A 21,614-nucleotide genomic window follows, 5' to 3' on the forward strand; every position below is an offset into this window, starting at 1 on the left:
AATGACCCAGGCGCAAGTGTTCAGGCACAAAAACAAGATTTTAATGAGCAAAGTTTAACAACAAAGAAACAAAATAAATCGACAGGAGCTGCAGGCTGCACCGCTAGCAAAACAGAGAAGCTTCACAAATAGATTAAACTTCAACCACAACGGTAACTGAATGAGTGGGAGAGTAAAAGGTCGTCAAGTAGAGTACAGGTATCTTGATTGGATGATGAGATGGAGATGAGACAGCAGCCTCAGTCCATTCTGGCCTGAGTGAAACCATCATCAATTAACAGCTCAATTTATAATTATGTATAGGAAAAATGGGGTTTGCTGGAAACTACAGTTTTATTTGTATATCTGACATTTATTTTTTTAATGAAGCTCTTTAGTATTAACACTGACTGACATTGTAACCGCACGGTTGATATTTTTTAGTAGTAGTAGACAATAAAAGGTTTAATTTCTCATTTAGTACCCGTTTTCTAACTATTGCTAGTCATTCAGTTTGTGAGATTCACCAAATTGCCCATGTTTGAACACACTTTTTGAGCTATAGCGCTTTTGAACAGATGACCATATTTATATTGTATGAATCTGTACAATCATGTGAACATTTTAATAATGATATGTCAAAATACCCAGTTTGCGGTGAACGCTATTAATATAGATTAAAAATGAATGATATTTAATCGTGATTAATTGTATTTCTTAGTGTGGAAATCAAAGACTTAACCACAGTCCAGGTAGGAGAGTCAGACTAGACTGATAATAATAGAAGAACACATTGTTGAGTCTGGTCTTTTTTTTTTTTTACTGGGTTTGGTGTCAGTAACACATAATGTCACAGGCCTAGCCTATAATAAAGAAAGGATTGCCCCTGTTTGTTGCTCAGACAAAGCGACCGCTCCCTCTGCACTGCTGCTTTGCCACATCTAGCTTCAGGGTCATTACCTTTATTCTTTTTTTCCTGGAGTTCTCGGCCCCTCAGACTTGTGCCTCGTTTAGCGGTACAGTATGCACAAGGTCTGACAACGCCACCTCCCTCTGTCTTTTGCCACCACGTCTGGCATCGCTGGGTGAGAAAGAACCCACAGGAATAATATTTCGAAGGAAACTCAAAAGCAGGTTTTCATGCTTCCATCCACTTGAGCTGTGCTGGACGGTAGAGATCCCTCTGGATCTTTAGAATCTGATCTATGGATCATGTTTGTTTTCATTTCAGACTGGGCTAGTTCAATCCAAAGACGTCAGCCTCCACCCTTAGCTCCTCAGTTAAGTGGGTTAGAAGTTGGGTGTATGCTCTGAATTAAAGAAGCTATGGATCACAGCTCAGTCACCTCATCGAAGTGTTGGCTCACAGCGGGAATCGGGAGCCATTAACCAGTTATCTACCTCACAGCTTCCCCCTGTATTTGCGTTGCAGCCTCTTCCCATCAGCAGTTGTTTTGCACACAGCAGCCTCCCTCTCTGCCTTCCTCATACGTTAACCATCAACGTTTTTCCATTAAGCGCTGCTGAAAGAGCCAACAGGGAGCCAGGGAGAGAGAAAGAAAGGAAGTGGGTGAGGTAAATAAGTAAAAAACAAAACAAAAAAAAAAAAAAACACAGCAGGGCCCTGACCTCCGAGCCTCTCTGGTCACACTGTGGGCGTTATATACTCGAAAGTTTACTCCGTCCATTGAGACAACAAATGAAAACAAACCAAGCGCTGACGAAGTGAGGAAGTAATATTCTGAAGCCTTCTCAGTCTGCATGAGGTGTTTTTCTCCTGTCTGACAGGCTCTTTGGAAAAACAGATAAGCACTGAACCTACTGCTTGACCGTCTGTCTGTATGTCTGTCTGTCAGTCTGTCTGTCTCTCAGTCTATCATCTGAGTCATACACAGAGACCCATCTTAGTTTGGCCAACTGCAGCACCTGATCTCCATTCGGCTGCCCGACCGTTCACCCTCTCACAATCACGAGTCCGGACTCCCGGTCGACATAAAGCTGTTTCTCCGTTCGGCTCATTTGGCCAAACTGGTCTCTGTGTAGGATTCAGCCTGCCTCTGCCTGTCAGTATATCTTGCATTGAACTGTTTTCTTTTGAGCTCATGCTGCTTTTTTTCCTCTGTTTTTGGGCTTTGGGGAAGGGTGCATGGAACCAACTGCCATGGCAAAGGAATGTGTTTATGCACGCACACACCATACACTGCATAATGTTACCTTGAAGTGAACCACTCATAGAACTCATGTCTGTGTGTTGGTGTGTCTGATATTTATATAAATATATATGTAGAGAGAGTGAGAGTGACAAATATCTGATTCAGCATGACCTGGCTGCCTCTCTCTGTGACAGGGCTGATGCCCCAGCTTCGCTCTGGCCTTAGAACCAATCACCTTCTGTTTCTGTTGATCTAACCAATCACATACTGTTCTCTAACCTGCTGATTCTCTGTGATGTCACTTTTCTGTTTTGCAAGATTTGATTTTTTTTTTTTTTTTATATATATATATATATCCTGCAGCGACTTCATCATCAGCCTCATCATTTCAATTACTTTGCTCTCCTCTGACTCTCACTGTTGCATGGCCATATGCACATGTGTGTGTGTGTGTGTGTTTGTGTGTGTGCACATAGAAATGCTGACTAACTGGCTCCCTGTCAGGCTGCTGATGTGTTTTTGTGCGTATGGACCAGCTCTCCGATGCATGCATGCAGACACCGACCTTCAACCCGCAACGAAAGTGAAAACGACGCCGCCGCTGCTGCTGCTGCTGCTGCTGCATGCATGTTTGTGTGTTATACCTGTGTTTTGTGTGTGTGTTATGTGTGTGTGGTCACTGCTATAGGTTCTGGCAAATCTCTTAATATAGCGTACATTAAACTAACACACTCACCGTTCCTGCTTCTTCTCCATTTGTGGCTAACCACCATCCTCATCCGTGCGCTGCATGTGATCCAGTGTGACGGAGTATGAGTGTTTTCCCCATGTGTCTCCACTGTATCACCACCCCAACACACAACCACACACACACACATTTTATATCTGTCTATCTGTAAAGAAATATAGATAGACAGATATGTCTAAATGCCACATGTGTATGTCATGAGGTGCGTGCAGCTTCTGTGGTCTTCGTGAAGGTGGCTACTGAGTGCTCTTTTTTGACGTCTGTTCGGTGTGTGAGAACTGACAAAAACACGTCATCAGCCAACTCATTTCGAAACAACCTTTTGTTTTTCCTCACTTTTGTCCGTTGGAGACACACGGGATCAGGTGGATGCAGATATATATGTGTGGAAAGCAGATATGAGAGTCGAGTTTGTTTTTTTTATTTTGCAAACATTTGAAAAAGAAGATGCTTGTTTGCGGTCGTGCCCAGAGTTAGATGTCTAACAGTTAGCTTAGCTTTAGCCTCAGGAAACTGCTAGCCTGACTCTACGAAAACTGGAAACAGTTTCACTTTTTGTACAGATTTAGTGATATATATGACATATTTTCTCCCGTTCGTGCTCATTCAGGGAAGCTGTATCCTCATTTCCAGCCTTTACTGCTTCACATTTAACCTCCTGAGACCTGAGCTTTAATTTGCTTTTTAAAATTTTCCAAGGTATTTGAGATGCGTAGAACTATAAAAACTAAGCATCATCGTTGAACAGGAAGTACTCTTTTGGGGGGGGGGGGGATTATGTCCTTATATGTGGACATGGGGATTATGTCACTGTAAATTATAGTAAAGTCATATAATATGTAACAAAATATAAAATTGAACCAGACAGAATTGCAAATAAGGAAATCCCAATGTCCTCAAACAAGTATTTTCTAATTGGTGAAGTTATAGCTTGTTACTATTGACAGAATATGCATGTTATATTAAAGTAGAAAAAGTTAATTAACGTAAATGAATAATAATTTGATGAGATTTTGCACATTTTCGCTCTTTTGTTACGTGACCGCTATCATGTTTGTACATCAGCTAGTATCTAGTTATGAGGATAAATGTTGAAATGAAGCAGAATAATAATCGGCCACGAACCTAAAACTTAACGTCCCCATATGAGGACACGGGGTCTCAGGTGGTTAACATAACCTCGTGTGGTATCGGCCTCTTCATCTAACCCTTGGTACGAGAGCAAATAAGCATTTTTCAAAGATTTCCAGAGACGTGTTTAAGTCTGCCCACAATAATATAAGACAGTTTGTCACCACCTGGCCCTGAGTGTCCGTCTATCTTTCACTCTGTTTGTCTGCTGGAAGACACAAGTCTGTTGTCTCTGGGTTTCCCTTATCTCCAGTTTTATTTTTCCCCATTTTCTTATATCTGACTTTGTCCTCTCTCTGTCTTGTGCTGTCTCTCTCTCCCCGTCTCTCCTCTTCCTTGTCCCCGGGCAGATGCGAGTGGTGAAAGCGTTCCGTAGTTCGCTGTACGAGGGCCGGGAGAAACCGGAATCTCGCAACTCCATCCACAACTTCATGGCCCACCCCGAGTTCCTCATCAACGACCTCATCCACAACATCCCGCTGATCGACGACACCGACGTGGACGACGAATCAGAGCTCAGTAGATACCAGCACCTGCACCCGGCCCTCCGCAAGCCGCCGCCCCCTCCCGCCCAGCCCCAGCCCCCGGCCCGCACCCGCCCCACCCGTCCCTACCGCCAGTACAGCCTCCCGGTGACTCCATGCAACCGAAACAACAACAACAACAGCAGCGGCAGCAGCGGCAGCAGCAGCAGCAGCGACTCCACGGTCACCCTCAGCGAGAAAAACGGCGCAGACGTTGCAGTGACCCCCTACGACCGGAGCCCCTACCACCACCGCCACCAACACCACCACCAACAGCACCACAACCACCACGGCAGCAGGGACAGACCGGCAAAGCCCTCCGCTCCTCACCTGGCCCATCTGTACTGCGTGGAGACCTCCTTATAACTGAGCTGAACGTGGGGGTGGGGAGTCCTCGTGAAAGGGGGAGGAAAAAGGGGGAAGAGAGAGGGCTGAGCGCGCGCGCACATGACATTTTCATCCAAATCTCCCTTACATCACTGGAGGGAGCGAAGGAAGAGGGAGGCACAGGAGGGAGCGGACAATGGCCCGGAGACTTCTGCTTGCAACTCCCTGAGAACATTGTAAACTTTCCCTCCCTTTGCCCTTGCTCTAGCCCTCTCAGTCTGACTCCCCCACCCTCACCCCCTCTCTGACCCCCTCACTACTTCAACAACCCCCCCACCCACACACCCACCCCCCCAAACCCCAACCTAACCACAAAGTCACAAAGCCCCGTGTCTGTTGTGGTTGTGGAGGCATATCACGCACCTTCCTCCTCCTCCGTCTCCGCCTCCGCCTCCGCCGCCGTCCGGCCCCACCCAACCACATGCTTGCCACACACAGACAGGTTTACCCTCGTTATATTATCCTGAGTGATGGTTGGGATGGAGGGAGGGGGGGGAGGAAGAAGACAGACAACCAGAGAAACAACAACAACAACAACATGCCCCTCAGTGCTTCAGCAGGACAGGGCCACGTGGCTACGGGGGCTGACCCATCCCGTTTCTATCGGTGTTCATTACTAGTGTTGTCGTCACCCACCCGCCCGCCACCACGACCATTTCCCCCCGGCTCGACTCTGCGGCCGCTTTAAAAGTCACTTCTTTGCTTGCGATATAAGTAAAAAAACGCTTTGTTGGAGCTTTAACTAGACCTTAGTCATTTTCCATTTTGCGATTCTTTTTATTTCTCAACATGATGGTGCTCATTCATTTCTTCATTTCTTCCATGTTTAGTCCCACGTTTTTTCTTTTAAATTCGGTCATCCCTCTTTCTCTCAGTGTGTGTTTGTGTGTGTTGTCTTGTCTCTTATGAAAAAACAAAACGAAAAAAAAAAATGTAACAAAAACAGAAACTGCAAACAAAGATGCCATCCATTTAAACTTAATAGTGAATAGAATGCAAAAAACTAAACTAAATGATGTGAGGGGGATATATATATACATACATTTATATATATATATATATATATATAATTTGAATGTTTGGGAAGCATCAACACACGACTCTCCATCCATGGTTCATCATTTCCAACATTGTTTTCCGGCCCAGTCCCTGAATGCCGCCCCATACGTCCACATGACTTGTTATCTGTATGAGATGATATGGTTCGTGGGACCTCATGTTTAATTTGTGTGCACACGTAACGTTTAGTTCAGTGCAGCACAGAATTCCTTTACAGCCTCCTGCCATGTCGACATGAGCGTGTGTGTGGGTTAATATTTATGGCCTTCGCCCGGGGCATCGTACTCTCTCTTGCTGTTCCTCCTTTGCTTCCTTTGTCTCGTCCCTTCCGGTCTTTTGCGTCAGCGGGTGTATGTGTGTCAGCTTTATATTTATTTATTTATTTATTCAATTATTTATTTATTTATTTATTGTCTGGAAAAGACGAAGAAGAAGAAGAAAAGAAAAAAAAAACGCTGAGTGCATGTAAAGCATTAACCCTTTAACTGCCATCAAACACGCAATGCACAGGCGATGGCCCTTTAAGACGAACGTGCACTCACGTCAAAGCCGCTCCTGCTCACGTGCCCCCACATCCCCGAACCCCCCCACCACCCCTCCCGAGCAGCCAGTCTAATATCAGTGTTCAGGCCTTTACAACCCGGGACAGCTTATGTGTTATCTCCTACTGCATAATCATCATTTGCAATTTGTTGACACTTTAGAAAATCAGAATGTATGAGTTCAGTTTGCTGTGCTGTCTGTGCCGTGCCACCACGAGGCTACAGCCGGCAGCAGGTTAAGTTAGCTTAGCTGAAAAACAAAGGGGGGGACAGCTCTCTCAGATGAGGCTACCAGCACAATCTAAAGCTCACGAATGAACACGTCACGGCTCGTTTTTTTAATCTGGACTAAAATGGTTCACCGATGACAAATAGGATGGTGGGATTATCACGACGCCGCGGCTATAGGCAATGATAGGCAAGCGTCGATTTAGCATAAATTACAGTTTCTAATTAGCTCCAGCTTCCATGCATCTTATTTCTGCTCGTGCAGGAGTAAAAATCCATTCTGTTCGCTCTGTTATTACACAAGACGCGTGTTCATTTAGCGGTGTAAGCTGTATGAGGGCCTGAGTGATATTATAAAGGGTTAAAATGTAAAAGGGCATTTTAATTCATAACCCTTCTTCAAGTGCGAAGCCCAAAGTCTCAGGTAAAATAGAAGCTGTTCCAGAAACTCTATAGAGCAGGGGCGTAGTTGAGGGGGGGCCACATACGGCCCAGTGTGATCTCAAGGAGGCTGCACCAGTGACATCAACTCTGAATTGTTCCCTTTGTTGTTAATGCATTCATTGAACTGTCCTTTCACAAAACGTCAAGGCTGAACTTTCATGAGAAAAATCTGTGTAATTTTGGCTCAGTGTTGGTTTTTTATTGCCATTTCAGTCACATATAGAAGGTGCAGTACGTAGTAAGATGAGAGGACACAGCACGTGTGAGCTTATGCAGACGAAGATGGTTAACTGAAGCAAAAAAAGGTGTGTTTTTTTACATGTTGGATAATATCTGAGTTTGTCGGTTTCCAGGATTAAACGAGCGAGAAATCACCCTGTTAATTAGTGAGCTTTAGAGGTGCTGCTAAAAGTTAAATTAGCTAAATGAAGCTAACCGGAAAGAAAGCAAACAAGCAGAACGCTTTACTAATGCTTTAAGACACGCTGTGTTCAAGCTGCCCAGTGTAAATAACACTGCATGAGCACACACACACACACACAAAAAAAAAATAACAAAAAATATAAAAAAAAAAAAAAATTTAAATCAGTTAGCCACCCACAAGGCCACAGGTGAACTCCACCGTCACTTCACCGAACCCCCCACCTCGACATTCCACGGACATACATTCCAGACAACGGCATCACATTCCAGAGCGGGTGTGAGAGCGCTCTCCTGCGTCCCACGTTGCACTAGGTACGGGCGAACCAATGACTTTCACGTCGCCTCGGAGGCAAAGCAATGCAAACCCGGAGCAACTACTCCCTGCCTCCCTCCCTTCCTGCCTCCCTGCCTCCCTTTCCCCCACCTCACCCTACCCCACACGCCCTCTCAGAGTCACGAGCTGGTCCCACCCCCACCAACAGGACGATAAAGGGCAGGAAATATGCAACGGGGCTGCCACGTCAACACCTGTGCCCAGCTGCAGGGGTAGGAAGGCCACATCCGAAAAACACGCGGAGCGAACGCGTCTGTCCTGCTAGTTGTTTCAGGATGCATGCAGGGCTCTCTGGGAAACACCCTTACCTGTACAGAACTCTGTCTTCTTCTCGAATGCTCATCATCATCATCGTCGCCGCCCTGACCCGACCCGACTCAACCCGTTGAAGTGCGGGGGGGAGGTGGACAGGCAGCGGCGGCGGCGGCTTCTCTGTATTTGGTCTGTCTGTTTTGAAGCATGCATTTGGTATCATTAATGTCACTTTATGTGTTGGTAAATCATTTAGGCTACTGTCACTTCTGTGTGCTAGAATCTCTCCACATCTGCTCTCTCTCTCTCTCTCTCTCTTTCAAACACAAACGCACATCTCGTTCGAGTCTCTAACCTATTCTATTTCAGCACCTCTGAGCACGGCTACATCAGCGCTTTCTGTGCGTACAGTAACCAAACGACAGTCGAGGATGGGGAGGGGAGGGTGAGGTTGAGGGGAGGGTGAAGGGTGAGGGGAGGAAATCTACAGGCGGTGTGAAGTCGACTGTCCAGTTACAGCCATCTCCGTCCATCCGTCCAGCCACATTACATCATGATGTCGATGTGAGACAGTTTCACAGAATGGGAAAATGTGAAAAATCTAAATATATTTATCGAAAAATTATAAATGGTACAACGGCACCACTACTGTACAGATCGCCCAAATGTGCACATGTGCATCTTTGATTTACAGGTACTATGTTCCTGTTACACTTTTATTTTTGATGTTTCTTTCTTTTACTTCTATTGCTTTTTGTAAAGAGAGGAACAACAAAATGGAAGTGCTTGTATATTATGATTATTATTATTATTATTATGATTATGATTATTATTATTATTGATTTTCTCCACCGGTGCTCCCACTGATGGAAAAAGACAGTTGCACATTCTCCTGAGCATATTCCGAGGGCTGTGTTTTCTGTCCAATTGAACAGCCCCTGAAGTGTGCAGAGGTGTGGAGATACTTTAACAGTCTCTAAAGACCAGAGACTAAAAAACCGCTCTGTACATAAGATGACAGGGGATGCGAGCGTACCTCATTACGATCTAAAAGGACCGGAAACAAAAAAAAAAGCGGGGGAACCCGGGGAGGACGGAGAAACCCGGAGGGCGGTGCAGAGCTAGAGACCGCAGAAGTGCAGTGTGTCCGTCGCATTGTTTAGGCTGCTCTTTTAGATCTGACACGAGTATTTACTGCCATGCTACACAAAAAGGGAGGGATACAAGGTTTTACATTATTCATTATACATACTGTTGTAAATATTGTGTGTGGAATGAACCCCCCGACCCCCACCCCCCTTCTTGCACAACGCAGTGCTGTTCTACAGACAGAAAATGCAGCCTTAACTGTGCTGAAATGAAAAAAGTCCAAAAAAAAAAGACAAAAAAACAACCATAAAGACTATTGAATATATTAAAGAGTTACCTGCCTGTTATTTAAGCGAATAAATATCTATATATGAGAAAGAACACACCTGTATACTGTAGACTAAATCTGTATGGAAATCTAAGAGAATTTAATGGGAATTAAGTCCAACACCTTTTGTCTGTATGAAAGAAAAAATACATCAAAGTATTCTACAATAATAACTTTGACAAAGTCTGTGGGGTCCTGTGTTGTTTGTTCACACCGACGCGGAACTGTGCTTTTATTTTGAAACGTCTGGGCTCGTGATCGTTGATTGTTGCTGAACTTAGTTGCTGAACTTAATCGCTGCGTTGCGGCGCTTTTGCAGTGTTGCGAAAGTTCATGGAATCGAGACATTAATCAAATCTTTTCCTGTTGTTTTTTTTTTTGTGCACGGGCCAAGAAACAGCCATAACATTATGACCCTACAGGAGATGTGACACCGAGAAGATGGCAGCAGACGCCTTTAAGGTCGAATCCGTCCACAGATGTTTGAATTTAGGCGTCAGGTCGACACCTTGAACTCACCTTTTGTGTGTCTCCGCTCACTCTTGCACCAGTTTTTTGCTTTGTGGCCACTGATTTCAGGTAGTGGCGTTTCCATAAAAGTAACAATGGTCTGCAACAATGCTTAGGTACATGTCAAAGTAACCTCCACCGACTTGCCGTCTTCCCACTGTGCACTCCGGAGCCACGTAAGCAACGCACAACAAAAGTATTCACCAGAACAGGAACGCCACGTTCCGGTTCCTCATTCTCACATGCCCATTGTAGGAGCTTTCAAGCGTGGACAAGTTATTCTGAGCACCACACCGGGTCTGTATTTCAGAAGTCTGAACTGACTACACACTACAAAAATGCAGTTTGAGTGATGTGCTTAACGTCTAGTGTGAATGAGCTGTGCACCAATCTGATCAGCGTGAATGAGGAGGCAGGCTGTGTTTGCAGCTATTCCAAGCTTTAAATCCTCCCAATTAATAATAGCAACTCTTCCAGTGAGTACTACCACCTCCTGATACAAGGAGTTTTTGTCCTTTAACGCAGGTGGAGGTCATACATTATGTGCCCGCTCGCCCTCGGCTGTCGTCTTTGTGGTTTGTTCCAGGTACGAGCAACAAAAGTCTTAGTTGCAGCAGGTATTTATTTCCCTACCTTAACCCTTTCCACATTTGGAGACACCACATTTAACTCAACGTCAGGTTACTTTATCGTGACAGTTTTCCAGAGCACTGCTGAAAGTTTTAGTGCTACTTCAATCTTGATTGGCTGCAGTTTAAATTGTAGCTAGAAGTTGTCCTGCAGTCTCTCTTTAAGGATCGTCACGTTGTCTGGATGTGGTTTTAGGCCACACGCATCCAGATGAACGCGGCGAAGAGCAGGCATAATAATCATCGGCTTTACTTAAAATGATTGGTTTTCTTTTTCGTGCATCAGGCCGTCTTTGTTCCCGTGTTTTATACGAATCAACTCAAAGCCTTCCTTCAGTGCGTAATCACCATGGACACGGCTCTCAGCTGAGAAGAGAGCGCTGATTGCTCCGACGTTATTTGGAAGTTGATGGTGATTTTCAGAAACAATGAATCGGCACTTTCGTGATGTTTGCTGGCGGAGGAGAAAACAAATCACAACTAGAAATCTGTGTGGCTGCAGAGATGGAAGAACCTCGTTAAAATTCTGGTATTATAAAAAACAAGATTTTTGAACTGATCCCACATGCACATCTGAGACTCACATTACTTTCATTTTATTCTAAATTAGATCAAATTATTTATGGTGTCCTGTCTGGGTCTCTGCTAGTTTCCTTGTAACATTATGGAGACGGGGTTGTGTTTAAATATGTTACTGAATATCAGATGTGCTGTTTGGTTTGGCCACAGAAAGGCCGTCGAGCTGCAGCTTTTTTTGGAGGAGTGTGGTCTTTCAGGTTCTCCAGCTTCTTCAGGATGTTTTTTGAGTGAATGCATGTGAAGTGATGACCCGTCTGGTGTGTACACCACCTCTTTCCCAATGACAACCCTCTGAGGATAAGCACTAGATGATGGGAGCATGTGTGATGAATGAATGAAGGAGAACTGATTATTCTAGTTAAATCTGACATTTTAAAATAGAACAAGTTCTCACTTTTTGTACTAATCATTGATAATTATTAGTTTTCTGTTATCAATATCAAATGTCAGTATATTCCAAACCTGTTTATGCACATGTATGTTCACTTTCCGTGAAGTTTTCCTCAAACAACATATTCTCACTTTTCTTTATCAACACTGCGCTGTCATTGTTCAAAAAACTATTGAAAATGTCGCTCTCCAGCCAAGATTTATAGCTTTTTAAATCATTTGTTAAAATCTACATATTACATTTAATTTTGTGTCATAATCTTTTCTTCCTGATTTTGCACACAACTGACTTCCATTCATTTTAATTTCCTCTAAATTTGTGGACAATGATTTGTACCTTTTTCTCTTTTTTCTAATTTGTAGTTTAATTTTTCTTTACATAGAGGAGGTACTTCACAGGCCTTCCTTGGCTTCCATCACTCATGTTTTTCTATCTCCAATGTGCAAATAACCAAATCAGATCACTTAAAGCTTGTGCTTCCAAAGATCTGCCGTGTCCCGAGCTGTCGAGTCACGCTGTAAATGCTGCAAATTATTCTAGACCAGCTTTTACATCGGTGCTGCCAAGTTGTTCAGTTGGTCCGTTACTTCTAAAACGATATCGTAGACCATGCATGCTTCACGAGCATTCCCTAGTTTTGCATATTATGCAATATATATTTTTAGTTTATGCTCAATCTCGGCATTTAAATTTCTTATCACATAAAAAACTGCAGACACAAACACATTCAAACTGACGTTCTGTTATCAAGGGACACAATGTCGTTGATGTTGACACCGTCCACCGTTCATATCTACGGAGAGATTCATTCAGCTCCTCCTCATTCATCAGTGTGACCTGAGATTTGCAGACATTTCTTCAACTGTTTCAAACCAGCGATAAAACTTATGAATTGATCCTTAGTTCAGTGATGAAGACTTACTAGCCCCTGATGAACTGCTGGAAGAGTTTGCTGCTTCACATCAGTCATTTTGCAACTTAAACCCTTCAATACTGACAAGTCACACTATCCACAACATATACCAATCAGGCATAACATTATGACCACCTTCCCAATATTGTAGATGTCGCCTTTGTGCATTTAAAACAGTTGACTCATCAGAGAATGGACATGGGCCTTCTAAGGTGTCCTGTGGCATCTGGCAACACAATGTTGTCTTCTTTGGTTCCTAAGGGTTGAGGGGAGGGGCCTCTGTGGATCATCCCACAGGTACACGAGCAGTTTGGGATCTCATGAATTTGGAAGCCAGGTCAGAACTTTGAGTTGTTCCTTTATGTATGTGTGTCTGTATCAGGATGCATCCTGCTGGGGATGGCTGCTGCCATCGAGGAGTGTCATTGTTGTGGGGTGGGGGAGTTGCTACATGTCAAAGTACTATCATCTGGAATGAATACCAGGTCCAGCAGTTTCTCATTGAATTGTCACAAGATGGTCACTGTTATTCACTTCCCGTCAGTGGTCATAATGTTGTGGCTGACCAGCACAGCTTACCTACCATAAGTAAAACTTTGTCTACACTGTCCCTTCTTTCCACAATCTCCTTCTCCAATCTCCTATTTTTCTTTTTAAAATAAACCACTGACTTGGGTTAGATTTAATACGCCTCCAGATTTTGGGGGAAACTTTACATTTGGGGAGAAATTGTCACTAACATTTTTAAAGTGTGCCCTGTGTGAGTGTTTTCTCCACTACAGCAGCTTCAGCTTAATTTGTACGTTGGTCACTAACCACATTTTCAGTCCATTACTTGAAGCTTAACTATTGTCTTAGTAGAATATCTATAACTAATATTAAGCAACTGGTGCAAAATATTTTTAAGTTGTCCAAAACATACTTGACTTTACATTCTACAATGAACATGGTCTGAAAGTTCAGACTCGCAGCTTTACATGCGTTCACATTCAGATGGGATTAACGGTGTTAAACCACTTTTCCTGATTTGCAGGGGATTGGACTCCTAAATAAAATCTTCATGTCTGATACATTGGGACTCCTTTGCTCTCTGTGATGCTCGTCTTTACTGCCGCCGTCTTCAGTGGTTGTTTGAGGGTCTTTCTTCTCAAAGTAAAATGCAGCTCAGCGGGGCAGAGATCAGGCGACTGATTCATCCACTCGAGAACATTTCACAAGCTCCTGCGTTGATTTTTCATTGTTGGGTCAGTGACTATTTAGGCAACATGAAACATGGCCGTCTGTCCACTGAACAGCTTTTAGATCTGGTGTCCAATCACTACTGAAACACCAACAGGGGACTGTGTATAACAAATGAGGAGTTTTGAGTCTTACGCTTTCTCTCTAATCTGATGGGAATGTCCTTAAATAGAAGCTGTGAGTCTGCACTTTCATTCCATTTCCACTATGAACTAGTTAATAAAAAGCTAAAATAAGTGTCCAAACGTTCATGGCCTCAACTGTAATTGTAAACCTGACTGAAACAGACCTGTGTTTTTACTTCACAGCGCATCTCCAATGAAACTCTAATTTAACAAATGCACTGTTTTTTTAAATTACTTATTCAAGATATATCTGGGACTTATAGGTGCAGAACAGTGAATGTGAACTTTAACTGTGTGGGAGAAATAAACAGCTGCTACTTGGCTCAGGTCAGATTTGCTAACAAAGACTATGGAGCTTTGCACCAGTCCACTGGTCTGTAGTAGTGAAAACACATCACCAAGGCAGAGTGTGGCACCGCTTAAATGAAGTTTAAGTAAATAATGAAACGATGTGCGACTTGATGTAAATGGGCAAACAGACGGACAGGATGAGGCTCTTATAGTTCGTGTTTTGTACTTCCATCAAATGAAGGGCTCGGCCAATTGTTTTGACAACCTTTACCCCCACGTGACCCAAATGTTCAGGAAAAGTTAGACCTTTATCGGCAGAGCTTGCTGTTCAGAAAGAGAAAAAGAGATGCATTAATATCAACAGTACAGCACACCACTCAGTAGATATTTGAAACTCAAAAGTAATGAAAATATGATTTATTCGTCCAACATTTCCCAAAGGCCATTTATCTCAAACAATATGTATTCAAATTTATGTACACATTTACATGTATTACACTTCATCAAGACTGGCAATTACTTACAGCAGACTGATTTCATGAGCATTCAAATATATAAATATTTACAAGTACATTAGTATGAGACTACTACGCCTCTGGTAGCATTGCTCCGAGTAAGGGAGCAAGCAGAGTCAGCCCCCAGAGATGCTGCATGAGCTACAGTGACAGGGTGTACAGCTACAGATGTTGTGGAGTACTGGTAGAGTATGATCAGGTATACCATTTGTTACCGATACTACCTTTAACAAAATACCAGGCCACGGTGGCATCAGCTTGTCCAGCCTCTTCACCTTCCACCAGCAGAATCCACTTTAGCATAAAGAAAAATAGGTGGCGCTAAATGAAAGTATTACTTTGTACAGAAGTGTAGGTTCACAAAGAGTTCATTTCTTACCAAAATGGAATTTATAAGGACTTTCTGTTATCCCAGGATTATTGCAATTATTTCCAATTTGATTTCCAATATGACTCACTCTTTGTGGACCTTCACTTACAAGTTAACATATTTTCAGAATACTTTTAAGTCTTATTTGAAGGTTGACTAATATTTATTTCCAGTAACAACCAAAATTACCAAAAACTGAAAATCCACTAACTTGGAACAAAAAAAAAAAATTCTATAAAACTAAAAGAAAGGTGGCTGCTGAACACTGAAGCCGATGAAAGACAAAATCGTTTTTTGTCTGATCCTTACCATGATGTCAAGCAGGTAAAGGTGTTCAGAAAGCCACTCATCCCACATGGAGGATCAACCAATACCTAGAAGAAACTGTCAACAAGGTTTAGCAGTAATGCGTACTACAACACACAAAAATACACATGCACATTCTGCAGCTCTTAGGTAATCATAAACAATTCAACATTGCTCTTAGGTAATCATAAACGATTCAACATTGTTCATCCACCTTCAAGAAGTTCAGTACACTGAGCAATTATCAAGCTCAATCTCAATATCTGAAAACAGAGAGAAGTACTTGACCCTACATTTTGAGAGACGTGCTTGCACTCTTTGCACACTTGGTGCAAAACTCCACCGAGACATGGTTCTTGTCCACGTGCAGACACACGCCACCAGATGTCTCTTTCTCCTCCACTTTCACCCGCTTCTTGGGTAACGCGTAGTCATGGTCGTTTGAGTCTGGGCCCTGGAAAAGCGAGGAAGATAATTTCATCCCATTCACACCGCTCAGCCTGGATAAGAGCTGCGCTAACATGCTCTCATTGGCCAGCACAGCCCTCAGGTACCTGGTCTCATCTTCCAACTCTTCCACTCTCTTGGTCAGCTGAGAATTTTCTTGTTTGAGCACATTATTTTCTGTAGAGAGGGTGCCAACTTTCTTCTCCAGGTTGTCGACGTATTCTTTCTTCTTGAGACGATTCATTCTGGCAGCAATGGCGTTTTTGTTGATCACGTGGCGTGACTGGCTTTGCTTGCTCTTTGAATTCGAGCCAGACGTCATTCTCTCCGGTGATGAGGCCGTTGATGCTTCCAGTCCGGAGTCGGGGTCTTTGGTGGCGCGCAGATCAAGGTCGGCCAATTCCATATCGAAGAGCGGCGACGAACCATCTCTTTCTAGTGACCATTTGAAGTCTTCGATCCCAAACAGGTCATCGAGCTCTATTCCAGTGGCATCAATGTCGTCAGCTGGGAACCCATCAGATGGACTCGAGAGGCTCTCCACGGTTTCCACTGCATCTAGCACTTCAACCTCCTGCAGGTGTGTGTTGTTGATAGTGCGGCCTCTTCTTCTGGTGATCATTGTGGTTTGATTGCAAAAATACTGCACAGAGGAGATCTTGTAATTCCCACCTGCAGAGAGAGAAAATATAAATTTTATAATCCTAAAGGAGACAATGGTTTTATCCATGCAAGAATATGTAAATTTACACACATACAAGATTTCTGTTTCACGTACACGCTTTCTTAGCCTAAACATGTACTAAAACTGAAGTTTGATTTATTGCAAACGAGAGTCGAGTGTGTCCTTAATGGCCTAATTGTGTAGTTTTGCATCATTTGAGTCCCTGGGCTGATATGAAAAGCAAGTTATGTGCGGTTTGCTCGACATTCATCGTTTCCTTGGTTGACCTGTGGGCGACATTAGCTAAACGTACAACCAACGTAACGAACTAGCTGCATGAGCTAGGCCTAACAGTAGTTTCTTATCCAAGTTTCACTGACAAAAACTCGAAATATCCGCCAATGTAGAGTTAGAGTCAATAAAACGTTACATGGTTTCCTAAAATAAAGTAGTAATACTTAATATAGCAGTTGATACAGGTTTATTTCATGATAACTACAGTGCTGAACTATAGCATACTCGCGTTAGCATCCGGCTAATGTTCGCTAAACTTGGCCAACATTCAACGTAGTCATTATTTTAGTCTCCAAAACGTTTAACAGTGTAAAGAAAATTTTCCAGCTCGAGAGCGTGTTAATATTTGTTAATTTTACTTAATAGTGGGATACCCGCTCATTTTGTTTGTAAGCTAAAGCTACAACCACGGAGGCTAACTCACGATGACGCATCAACAAATAACGGCGCAACGTCAACCGTCGACTTACCGTCCTCCTGTGAAAAAAATGAGGCAGCTGAGGACAAAGCGTCCTCTGGTTAAAACTGATGGATATTAGGTGTTTTCTAAGCGATTCGTAGCTTGAATTTAACGCGGACAAAAAAACGCGGTCCAAACAAACTGAAGTACTACGTAACAATGTCGACCCAACGCGCTAAGGCGCTTCTTTTTCTTCTTCTGTTTATTGGCGGGTTACAACCATGACATTTAAAGGAGCGTACCGCCACCTACTGGATCGGAGTGTGACCTGGACGTTACATCCCACTTCCCACAAGTTACGTAAAAAATCTGTTATATAACGCTGTATCCTTAAAATACTCTGCAAAAGCTCACCGTGCGTCATTTTACATCTCCATTTATCTTATGTGTTCTCCCTGCATTACTACAATGAGGATATAACAATGTGTATTCCACATTTACTGTCAATTTAAACAATGTTTTGGTAGGTATGTTTCCTCCTTTCTGTTTTTTTTTTCTTTTCACATCCTGTGCATTTAGCATAATATTTCCTTCCATTACAGTCCCTGTCCCATCTGGTTTGCCACTGTTCCATAATTATTTTTTTGATCTGTGCCTTAACCTTTCCATTTTCCAAAGGTACATTTATTAAATCTTTCATCCTGATTGTTCTCTTAGATATTCTGTCAGCTCCCTCGTTTCCTTTTACGCCTACATGTGCAGGCACCCAGCAAAACCTCACCTCTGTTCTTAGCAGGTACAGCCTAAATGGACTCCAGAATTTCCAGAATTAAATTCTCTTGGCTGCGAGAGAATCTACATAACATACTACTCTATCTGGTTTTACTTCTTCTATCCATTGCAGACCTATGATTATCATTTCTGCTGTATGGACAGCTGATCAGGTAATCTTCTTCCAGTATTATAGCTCATTATTGGTACATATACACCAATTCCCACCTTACCTCCTTCATTTTTAGATCCATATGTACACATATCTAAGTAACTACAGTATTTGTTTCTTAAACATTGGCTGGTCTGAGGACCTTTTCACTATCATGTCTTATGCCTTACGCCTTTTATTATGTTCCCAGCATGGTTAAAAGCCCTGTAAACTGGCTTAATACGCCAACATAATTTCTCTTAACAGCAGCGTTTCCACCATTTCAACTTCCAACGCACTCTGTAGCGCAGACGTAGTTTAAAAACGGCCCCACCGCAGCGTTGATGTGTGTGATTTTATTACGTCCAATTTACTCATCCAGGTTCTAGACATTTATAGAGTATTATAGCAGGTTGTTTCACTCTTCTCTTTTGCTTAACAGGGTTTAAATGTGTTGTGTGTTAATCAAGCATGCCTAACACCCTGCAAATTGTCATAATAACTCGTGATAGTTGTATTCTCTTGATTTCTTCGCACAAGACCCTCGCAGACAAATAATTCAAAAGTCCTACTAAACTTAACTCTGTAGACAAGGTGGACTACATTTCTACAGACTAAACAAAATCAATAACTTTTTGACACAGTGTTAGATTGTGGTTTATCTCTCCTGGGAAAATTACTTAATCTTTGTAGTGCTTTAATTTCAACCTTGCTGTTTACCTTATTTCATTTGCTTTGTACCTCTTCAAGGCGACACTGTATGACCTAAAAACATTAAACAGTGCCATTAAATTCCATTTTTTAACAGGTCACTCTGTCCGGGTAATGTAGTAAGGTCAACAAGTAAACCCTTCATGCCATCATGTTAGCGTTTCAGTCATCTGTTACATGTATTTTTTAAAAAAGATTAAAAGAACACTATTGTATTACGTCCAACACTTTATTCATCATAACTGTGCTAAAGAACATGTGTTATACAAAAAAACAGGTTACAGATTACGACAAGAACTCTTTCCAAAACCAAACCAAACTGTACAACAAATGTACACAATGTGTTATTTGATGACTGAGAGTTGAGTCTTTGTTGTGTCTACAAAATGTCAGAAGCTGTGGATAAAAGTCACTTGGGGGCTCTGGGAAACTAAACCAATCAGTAGCTGATTCAACATAAAGCTGAACATTTCCTGACGCCAACTTGTGTAAATGAAAGGACAGGATGTTTTACACAAACCAAACATAATATCTTTTGGATCATTGATGCAGAATGTGTCGTTTTGGTCTAAAAGGTTACAAGAGTGGACATTTTTCACAAGTGCCTTGTTTTAGTTTAACCTTTCCACAGCAAACTGTATTATTTACTGAGGTTTACATCTTTTGAACATTTTGTTTCTGTGTAAGGACACCACGGGGCTCAACACCATGAGGAAACATCCTTACAATGTCACTTAAAAAAGCTGCAGTCCAGCTTTCAGCTTGTTTATGTCACCGTGGTTCCAAAGAGGACCCTCAGCTGTTCTGGGGGGTGCAGGGACTCCTGGGACGCTGCCCGGCGTGTTGCTCTCCAGCTCCACCGGCTGGTCAAAGACAGTCATCGTTGAGTATTTCTCCACCATGAGGCAAGAGGGGTCATCCGACTGTCCGGGGACTTTTCCAAGAGGGTAGTTCTTCCATAAGACTTTATCGGTGCACACCTGCCACGGAGAACCTCTGAGCAACTTCGCTTTCTCCGCCTGCAAGTCTGCCCATCTGTACTCCTGAGAAGAGTCGCTCCTCTCCGAGTCTGCCGCAGAAAGCCAGTGGTGGCTGTGGTGTCGCTGCAGCTTCTCGTGCAAGCTATCCAGTGTGTATATGGGCTGTTTTTTGTGTTCTGAAGCCGTGTCAAATTCTAACTGTGTGGTCTGTGTGTAGATGGAGCACAGCTGGAGCAGCCTTTGTCGGGTCCCCAGGGGGAGGGGATGCTCCATGTCGTCCAAGATCAAGCGGAGCAAGTAAGGCGTGCTGATGCAGGGCGCATCCAGGCACGCTGAGAGCATCTGCTGCCACCTCAGCTGGATGCGGTTTACGAAAATCTTGTCCTTCATTCTGTTCTTTTTCTGCACCTTTGTTTCAAAGTGGAAGTCAAATTTGTTGCGATTGCAGAGGATGACTTCTGACGTCCAGGCGGAAATGTAGAAAACCCTGTGGTTATTTGGCTCTGTGCTGAGCAACTTCAGCTCAGCAAAGAGCTTCTCGAGGAGGAGGTGAATAAAGGCTTGTGAGTTGAGTATCTTCAGCAGGGGCAGCCAAAACCGCAGGAAGGCTTGAGGGAGTCTGGGTTCAGCGAGACTGTCAGCGTCCGAGGTGTCACAGTGCAACGTGTCCAGCTGCTCGGCCGTAGGTACCAGGAATCCATCTTCCAGCATCACGTCGATGAGCAAATCGCTGGACTCCAACGCAAACTGCTTGACCTCAGCCAGTAACCAGCTCATGTCTGCAAAGGGGGAGGGCCACGAACTCGTGTCATTGCTTCCAGTCGCATCAAAAGTGTGGAACTGCTCCTTCTCATAGGATATCAAAAGTTCACGGGCGCTGTTGTAGGCTTCCATTTCTTTTTGCCTTGCCAGGAGCTCATCCTCTTGCCGTTTCAAGCTAGTCTCTTCATCCTCTCCGTCCGATTGCAATTCCCAGTCCTCATCGGGGCTCCCTCCCAGTTGCTTGGACCAGTACTCCCGCTGAAGCCACTCCAGAGCCACCTTGCATCCCCTCCTGCAGCATTTCAACGTAGGGAGCTTCCTGTGTGTGAAGTCGTGCCTCAGGTCCACGAGCCACTCGGGGATGTTCAAGTTCCCAGCCAGCCGCCTCAGTGGTCGGGCCACTTTCCCCTGTTGTCGCTCCGTGATCAGATTGACAAACCGGACCAGGGCCGCCCCGTAAAGCAGGACCAGATCGTCTCCGTTAAGCTGCCCCGATCGGTCCAACACCTGGCACCTGACCAGGTCGGATGTGCAGTCCACGGCCACGGGACTGCTGTTGGCATACCTGCCTTTCCACGCGGATATCCTCTGCAATGCATACCTCTGCAGAGCGAACTCCCTGGAGTAAAGATACTCCAGGACCTGGTCCCATTCAGCTTTGTTGACCCACGCTACCACATGGCGTCTTTTTTCCGAGCTCTTTTTCTTCATTGTAACGGGGGACGCGGAGGTCAGGCACACGATAAAGCTCTCAGACGACAACAAATTGCTGCCGCTTTCAGAAAACGAGCAACAAACTAGATTTATATTACAACGTGTACGTATTTAGCGGTTGATTTTCCCCTCTCGCCAACCGGAACCGGTAGTGTCGCTTCCCGGAAATGCTTCTTCTTCTTCTTTCTTTTTGTTGTGCTTACCGCCACCGACCGGGCGGGAGTGTGGAGC

At 43.7% G+C, this 21,614-nt stretch overlaps 3 protein-coding genes across 8 annotated transcripts in view; 1 reads left to right on the top strand and 2 right to left on the bottom strand.

The window, feature by feature from the left end:
- The window catches only part of atp2b3b (ATPase plasma membrane Ca2+ transporting 3b), a 48,944-nt gene extending 39,137 nt beyond the window's left edge, over nt 1-9,807 (top strand). For 3 of the 5 annotated variants that reach the window (XM_047605567.1, XM_047605558.1, XM_047605577.1), the window contains one exon: nt 4,362-9,807. In XM_047605567.1, the coding sequence (XP_047461523.1) occupies nt 4,362-4,901 (540 nt within the window). In that variant the 3' untranslated portion in view covers nt 4,902-9,807. The remainder of the gene's footprint in view (nt 1-4,361) is intronic. The other 2 variants (XM_047605585.1, XM_047605592.1) reach the window with 1 other exon arrangement.
- A 5,129-nt stretch (nt 9,808-14,936) lies between these two features.
- crebzf (CREB/ATF bZIP transcription factor) lies at nt 14,937-17,555 on the bottom strand. Of its 2 annotated transcripts, XM_047605601.1 has the most exons (4): nt 17,365-17,555; nt 15,783-16,608; nt 15,493-15,567; nt 14,937-15,107 (listed from the first exon to the last, which is right to left on the bottom strand). In XM_047605601.1, exons 2-3 carry the CDS (start codon nt 16,556-16,558, stop codon nt 15,558-15,560), a joined length of 786 nt encoding a protein of 261 aa, XP_047461557.1. In that variant the 5' UTR covers nt 16,559-16,608; nt 17,365-17,555; the 3' UTR covers nt 14,937-15,107; nt 15,493-15,557. The 2 variants fall into 2 exon arrangements, with proteins under 2 accessions (XP_047461557.1, XP_047461564.1); XM_047605608.1 differs by having other exon boundaries at nt 15,493-16,608; nt 17,365-17,553.
- A 1,585-nt stretch (nt 17,556-19,140) lies between these two features.
- las1l (LAS1 like ribosome biogenesis factor) lies at nt 19,141-21,542 on the bottom strand. The gene has a single exon (XM_047596524.1). The coding sequence runs from the start codon at nt 21,378-21,380 to the stop codon at nt 19,662-19,664; it is 1,719 nt and encodes a 572-aa protein (XP_047452480.1). The 5' UTR covers nt 21,381-21,542; the 3' UTR covers nt 19,141-19,661.
- Nucleotides 21,543-21,614: the final 72 nt, after the last annotated feature.

This window comes from Mugil cephalus, chromosome 1, assembly GCF_022458985.1.
Source record: "Mugil cephalus isolate CIBA_MC_2020 chromosome 1, CIBA_Mcephalus_1.1, whole genome shotgun sequence".
In the NCBI taxonomy this organism is placed as follows: Eukaryota; Metazoa; Chordata; class Actinopteri; order Mugiliformes; family Mugilidae; genus Mugil; species Mugil cephalus.

What these genes read in the sequence shown, in the direction of transcription:
- las1l (XM_047596524.1), bottom strand. Translation starts at nt 21,380, where the DNA reads ATGAAGAAAAAGAGCTCGGAAAAAAGACGCCATGTGGTAGCGTGGGTC.
- crebzf (XM_047605601.1), bottom strand. Translation starts at nt 16,558, where the DNA reads ATGATCACCAGAAGAAGAGGCCGCACTATCAACAACACACACCTGCAG.